General features: G+C 59.5%; 2 protein-coding genes and 1 long non-coding RNA gene across 4 annotated transcripts in view; 1 reads left to right on the forward strand and 2 right to left on the reverse strand.

Moving 5' to 3' along the window:
- LOC106725574 overlaps window positions 1-1,911 on the reverse strand; it is an 11,870-nt gene extending 9,959 nt beyond the window's left edge. The window contains exon 1 of the long non-coding RNA XR_001361457.1: window positions 1,843-1,911. This is a non-coding gene — a long non-coding RNA (uncharacterized LOC106725574). The remainder of the gene's footprint in view (window positions 1-1,842) is intronic.
- The window catches only part of MRS2 (MRS2 magnesium transporter), a 7,175-nt gene extending 4,919 nt beyond the window's left edge, over window positions 1-2,256 (forward strand). Inside the window, exons 8-10 of one of the 2 annotated variants that reach the window (XM_005863143.2) lie at window positions 21-138; window positions 877-990; window positions 1,450-2,256. In XM_005863143.2, coding sequence (XP_005863205.1) covers window positions 21-138; window positions 877-990; window positions 1,450-1,560 — 343 coding nt within the window. In that variant the 3' untranslated portion in view covers window positions 1,561-2,256. The remainder of the gene's footprint in view (window positions 1-20; window positions 139-876; window positions 991-1,449) is intronic. The other variant, XM_014537124.1, reaches the window with a different exon arrangement.
- A 2,200-nt stretch (window positions 2,257-4,456) lies between these two features.
- The window catches only part of GPLD1 (glycosylphosphatidylinositol specific phospholipase D1), a 30,779-nt gene continuing 28,718 nt past the window's right edge, over window positions 4,457-6,517 (reverse strand). The window contains 3 exon segments of the mRNA XM_014537141.1: window positions 4,457-4,921; window positions 5,268-5,318; window positions 5,421-5,447. Coding sequence (XP_014392627.1) covers window positions 4,775-4,921; window positions 5,268-5,318; window positions 5,421-5,447 — 225 coding nt within the window. The 3' untranslated portion in view covers window positions 4,457-4,774.

Here is a 6,517-nt window from a genome sequence, read left to right on the forward strand (position 1 = left end):
TGACCGACGCTGTCCCGCAGCCACCGCAACGTCATGATGCGGCTGAACCTGCAGCTGACCATGGGCACCTTCTCGCTCTCGCTCTTCGGCCTGATCGGAGTTGCCTTTGGAATGAATTTGGAATCGTCCCTTGAGGAGGTGAGAGTGTTGTTTCAGTGAGCCAGGGGTGGTTTTTTCATGCTTTGAAGGTCCGTTTTTAAAATAGACTTTAAAAAGAAAGTCTTCACTGTCCACTCCCCTCGGGACAGGAAATGTGTCCTCTGGCCCGTCCACAGCCAGGCAGGCTCCAGACCTTGTCTCCATGGCACAGACAGCAGGCTTCCTGCTTCTCAGACGGAGTCACGCTGGCCGTGCGGGAGGCAGGCAGCGCCCCTGGCCAGCGGCACAGCGTGTGGCTCAGCCGTCACAGCTCTGAAAGTGGGCGTGATTGTTCCCACTTCACAGATGAGAACAGTGAGGCCCAGAAAACGTCAGTGACTTGCCCAGGGCAGAGCTAGAGAGTCACAGTTGCATTTGAACCCAGAGACCTGCAGTCCCTCTGCTCTGCGCCTGGCATAGGAACGTGGTGTGGTGCTGGCCGAGCTCAGCTCATCCCTGTCAGACTCCTAGGCATGAACCCGACCCTGCGCTCAGCACGCTCTGGCTCGGGTTCTGTGTCCTGGCGAGTCCAACGGGCCGTGTCTCTGGCTGCCAGCCTGCGCTGCCCATGGTCTCCATCGGGACCCCTGTTCACCTTGAAAAGTGGTCGTTAAGAGACATGAACCTGAGGCCACTCCAGCCTCCAGCTGTTCAGTAGCCCTGGATGCCCTCAAGGTCAAAACCAGACGAACCTCCCCCAGGGCCTTCGTGATCCACACGCACGCTGCTCTCTTCCAGGACCACAGGGTGTTCTGGCTGATCACCGGGATCATGTTCATGGGCAGCGGCCTGATCTGGAGGCGGCTCCTGTCCTTCCTCGGGCGGCAGCTAGAGGCTCCTGTGCCTCCGATGGTACGTAGTGCGGGTCCCAGCCAGAGGCCGAGTGGTCACAGCCCGTGTGGGTCAGGCAGACTCCTTGACCCTGAGCGGTTATTTAATGCCTCAAAGCCACTCGGTTCCCCACCGCCAGGCACATCAGCACCACCTGCCTCGCGGGGTTAGGGGAGCCGAGTAAGATAATGCGTGTGAAGCACTTAGGAGCCGCCCGGAACACGGAGAACTGCTTGCTGGGGGGAGGGGGGGACGTGGGGACAAGCGTTACAGCCCAGGAGACGGCAGTGGCCCTGCTGCGGCTTCATTACAAAACGGAAACGCAGGAGCCAGCACTGTCACCGGGAAAAGAGAGGTTACCGCCCCCTTCTCCCGTCCCACGTGACACACTGGTCCATGGGCGGGTCCCCTCAGCGGTGACGGGATGGCCTTCCTTGTAAGAAGGACACCACTAACACGCCACTTGCCTGCTTTGCTCAGATGGCCTCCTTACCTAGGAAGACCCTGCGGGCAGACGGACGGCTGGACATGAAGCCCAGCCTCAGGCCGGATGGGCTGGGGTCCAGCAGGAGCGTCCTCACACCCCGGTGAGCGCGGCTCGCACGGCAGTCGCTGGTGAGACCGAGCCAAGCACAGAGCTACGTTGTCGTCCGAGGAAGGCCCGGCGAGCGAGCGACCGACGACGTGACCGCGCTTTCAGGGCTCTGAGGAGACCACGGGCTTCTTGGTCAGAGGCCAGGACTCTGCTCTGCAGCCTGCAGAGCTGCCCTTACAGCCGGAGGCCGGCAGGGGCTGACTGAACCGCGGCTGCGGCCTGGACCTGACTTCATGTGCATCGAGAAAAGGCGTGTCCAGCAGCCGCGGTGCTGAGACGCTGGCAGCGCACGCCAGCCTTACACTCCGCAGTCCGTGCTGGGAGCCGCTGGCAGCGCACGCCAGCCTTACACTCCGCAGTCCGTGCTGGGAGCCGCTGGCAGCGCACGCCAGCCTTACACTCCGCAGTCCGTGCTGGGAGCCGCTGGCAGCGCACGCCAGCCTTACACTCCGCAGTCCGTGCTGGGAGCCGCTGGCAGCGCACGCCAGCCTTACACTCCGCAGTCCGTGCTGGGAGCCGCTGGCAGCGCACGCCAGCCTTACACTCCGCAGTCCGTGCTGGGAGCCGCTGGCAGCGCCCGCCAGCCTTACACTCCGCAGTCCGTGCTGGGAGCCGCTGGCAGCGCCTTAGTTTCTTCCATTCGCTCCCTTCATAGACGGTGAATAAAACGGGGGCACGATCCTCTCACGTCAGCTTTATGTGGATTCCAGTTCATTAAGATTTCAGCTTTCAACCCCAAACTGCTCTGTTTGCTTGGCTGCAACTATGCCTTTGGAAGTAGAGCTGAAAAGAGTTTCCTCAGTTCCTGGCTCTTAGCTGGTTCCTGGTGGGGGTGGGGGTGGGGCACCCCCAGGCTGCAGGAGGGGAGATGCCTAGCTCTGCCTTCCCCTTCGCTTTCAACCAGAGCTCCGGTCAGAGCAGTGGCTGATGGCTGTTCGCCTCAGAGCTGCCGTCCTTGACGCCCGACCTTTCCTGTTTCTGGAGGTTCAAGGCAGGGGTCCCCTAGCCCTAACATTAGCCCCAGGCCTCGACGACTATACCCTAACCCTAACCCTGACCTTCGTTTTGTGCCCTAGCCCTCTGCCCAGAGCTTAAGGCAACCACCCACGCACCTCTGTCTCCTCCCCCTCCCCCCACAGCCCAGCCTCGGGCTCACGAGGACAGAGGCTCCCTGGGCTCTAGGGAGAGTCCGCCTCACCCCTTAGGTCCCACCTTCCCTTGGCCTGAGCCAACATTCACCCACATGCCAGTGCCCGGGGGGAGGCGACCTCGAGCCTCCCCCACCCGCTCCAGCCTTCCCAGGCCCCCATGTTTTCAGCGATTCCCGGGACCTGCTCCTCACCTACCTGGGTGGGTGTTTAAAACGCACTTCCTAGGGCACAGCCCCCGATCTTCTGGAGGCCAGCATAAGCCACCACCAGGGAGACCAGATCCCCAGGGCGGGCTCAGCTGACACCTCCTGTGTCCCTCAAAACAGTCACAAGCTTCACCCTCTTCTCCACCAGCACCCCTGTGCCGGCGTCTCTGAGCTCCTCCGCTGAGCGGCCCAGCTCCTTGTGTCTTAACCATTCCCCTAAACCTCACCCCAGCCCTAAGCCTGACCATAGCCTTGCCCTAGCCCTAACCATACCCCTAACCCTCACCCCAGCCCTAAGCCTGACCATAGACTTGCCCTAGCCCTAACCATACCCCTAACCCTCATCAGGGCACAGGCCCGGGTTTCGGGCTCCATCCCCAGGGTGGGTGTGCAGGAGGTCCTAGCCCTGAGCCTAACCATAGCCTTGCCCTAGCCCTAACCATGCCCCTCATCCAGAGCAGCCCTGCAGGCAGCGCGGGCGGGCGTCACAAAGGCACCCCGTGCTCTGGGCCCCGGCTCCGGAGGACACTGTGGGAGGCGGCGGCTCGGGCCCCTGTACGGGGCTTGACGATTGGACTAAAACTGCTATCCCCCGGCTGATGTGAAGGACACAGGGGAAGTTTTTCGTGCTCCACACTCTGCCGTGGCTGAAAGCCCTGCGGTCACCAGGGCCACGTGCAGTCCCTGTGGGCAGAGGCTCTCGGGCCTCGTGGTCAGGGCTCCCTGTGCCAGGTTTGGTCCTGTTCTTGTAAAACGGGTCATAACCCCTCAACTGTGACGGGAGTGGGTCGCCCAGAGAGCAGAGCTCGGTTTGACTGACCAGGCGTAGAATCGATTGGTGTTGCCTTCTGGTGTGCGCTTGTGGCTTTGGGGAGTCGTGTCCCGCGGATAAAAGGGAAAATAGGGCACCTACCTCGGCTGGTAAAGGGGCTTCCTGGTGGGCGATGAGCAGGGTCCGGGTGTCAGCCCAGCGCAGAGACAGCGGGGCCCCTTACACCGACATCTCCCAGCGGGGACAGCCTGGGCCCACACGCACAGCGCTCAGCGGTTTTCAGTTTTGAGTTGAAATGGACTGAGCGCAAACGATTCTTTGGAAGTAGGTGCTAGAGCACCAGATGCACGGCGGTGTGAGGTGTGAGGTGTGAGCAAGCTGCACCGCTCACCAAGCACCCATGCCAGGACCCGCGGTGCCAGGACCCGCAGTGCCAGGACCGCGGACCGCCGTCGGGAGGCCGGCCTCTGAGGAAGCTCCACCCCCTCCCCCTGCGGCACAGACCGCGGCCCCACAGAGCCTCCGAGAGGCTGTCCTGCTGAGGTGCCCCCAGAGCTGTGCAGCCTCCTTTAGGGAACTGCCATGTTTAAATCCCAGTTCAGTTTCGGGTTTACTTGCGTGACCCCGTGGAGGAGGTCTAATAGGGGGAGCCCGCGTTCACCCCACTCTTCCCATCAGAGCTGGTCTGTTAGGCACCCAGCGTTCCCACCCCTTAGCTCTGAAGAAAGTTGTCGCATAGACAAACATTGCAAAAAACATGTGAACCAACAACTGCCAATATATGGGAATGTGTTCTGAGATCTTGAAATAAAGGTAATTTTGAGTTAAACTTATAAGTTCAGATGTGTGTTAATGAGACTAGAACTCTAGACGGTATTTCCATTCAGAATCACGCCGTGAGCATTTAATCCGTCGGCCGCGGGTGTTAGTTTCCCGCGCGCCGGTGACCACGTGCTGTCTGAGGGGTTAACTTAGGCAGGAGAGCGGCCGGTGCCCGCGATGCCGCAAGCTTGTGGCGCAGTCGGACACGCTGTTTCGTTTCCAGACGGTCTGGCTGCGCGTGTCTCCACTCCCAGGAGCCTCACCTCCTTCCAGCAGGTTCTCCCGGTGTCCGCGGGGTGGCGGGCACACGGGCAGGGCTCCGGTCTGAGCCCAGGCTGTAGACGTGAAGCGCCCCGGCCAGTCGGGCTCCCAGAGAGCTCCTTTCTGCGGCCACAACCACCTGGTTCTGGGGAGACATGGGCCGGGACCTCGGCTGCTTTGCCCGCCTGGGGCCCAGAGGGCCTGCCCCTCACCCACGCCCGTGCCCGTCCCAGCCCACCAGAGGCAGCAGAAACAGCTCAGGTGGGGCCTCGCCCTGGTTCCGGCTCCCTGTCCTCAGCCCCGCGCTCCCCGGGCACCGAAGGGACAGAGCTGTGAGCCCCACCTGTCCTCGGGGAGCTCTCTCACGGTGTGTGTGTGTGTGGTGAGGGGTGTTCCTCTCTTTCCCAAGTAAAAACACAATCCCGTCTGAGTGAGGCCACCCCCAAACCCCAGCCCGGGGACAGCATGCCGGAGCCCAGCCCTGGCCCCACCTTGTCCTTGGACCGCACGGTGACCAGGCCGCTCCCAAACCGCGAGCTCGCCTGCGGAGAGAGCGGTGACAGGCCCTGGGGGACACGCCCCCGCGGACCAGCTCCCAGGAGGGACAGGGCCTCCACAGCTCCCCTCACTCCTGGGGTACTTACTTCCGGGGAAATCAGGACGTGCTGGGCCTGAAAGACACGGTGAGGGAGGGAGACTCAGTTCCTACGTTCACGTGGGGTTTCAGCCAGTTCTCCCTGACGCCCCGCCGCCCCGTTCTGCAGGAGCCTTAAAATGTGCGCGCTCTCCGACACCAGGAATTCCACTTAGAGGAATTCAGGTCATAAAAAACACATGTGGCCCAGCTGGTGTGACCGATGAACCAGGAGGTCACGGTTCGATTCCCGGTCAGGGCACAGGCCCGGGTTTCGGGCTCCATCCCCAGGGTGGGTGTGCAGGAGGCAGCCGATCCATGATTCCCTCTCTTCGTTGATGTTTCTATCTCTCTCTCCCTCTCCCTCCCTCTCTGAAATCAATAAAAATATACTTAAAAAAGAAAAATACGTGCGTAAAAGTGTCTATATGTGAATATTACATATAACAGTGGCTAAACGAACTGCGGCTCGCCTACAGATAACATACACGACAACCGCTAAACATAAATGAGGCGCTGGGAGGCACTGGAACGTGTTGCACGTTGGCAGGTAAAGCAAACACAGGGCAGCGCTGTGTGTGGCGCGGAGCAGTGTGGCCGGCGGGGGGAGATGAAATATGATCCTGGGTTATCCAGGTGGTCCTTATAAGAGGGAGGCAGAAGGAGACTTGACTATGGAAGTAGGAGCTATGACAGTGATGGCGAACCTATGACACGCGTGTCAAAGGTGACACTAGAACTCATTTTTTTGGTTGGTTTTTCTTTGTTAAATGGCATTTAAATATATAAAATAAATATCAAAAATATAAGTCTTTGTTTTACTATGGTTGCAAAGATCAAAAAATTTCTATATGTGACACGGCACCAGAGTTAAGTTAGGGATTTTCAAAATGCTGACACGCCGAGCTCAGAAGGTTCGCCATCGCTGTCCTAGAAGGTTCGCAGGCCTTATCTCTGCAGAGTGGAATTCGAGGTAGACGGTCTTTCATTTTTCTTTGTACCATTTTGTGTAAATTTTTACAATAAACTTTCATTAACTTTTTCAAGTTAAAAAATAACTTTTAAATTGGAAAATAGGTATGGCCAGGAGCTGTAGGCCCAGGAAAC

Source organism: Myotis brandtii, unplaced genomic scaffold (assembly GCF_000412655.1).
Source record: "Myotis brandtii unplaced genomic scaffold, ASM41265v1 scaffold1733, whole genome shotgun sequence".
Lineage (NCBI taxonomy): Eukaryota > Metazoa > Chordata > Mammalia > Chiroptera > Vespertilionidae > Myotis > Myotis brandtii.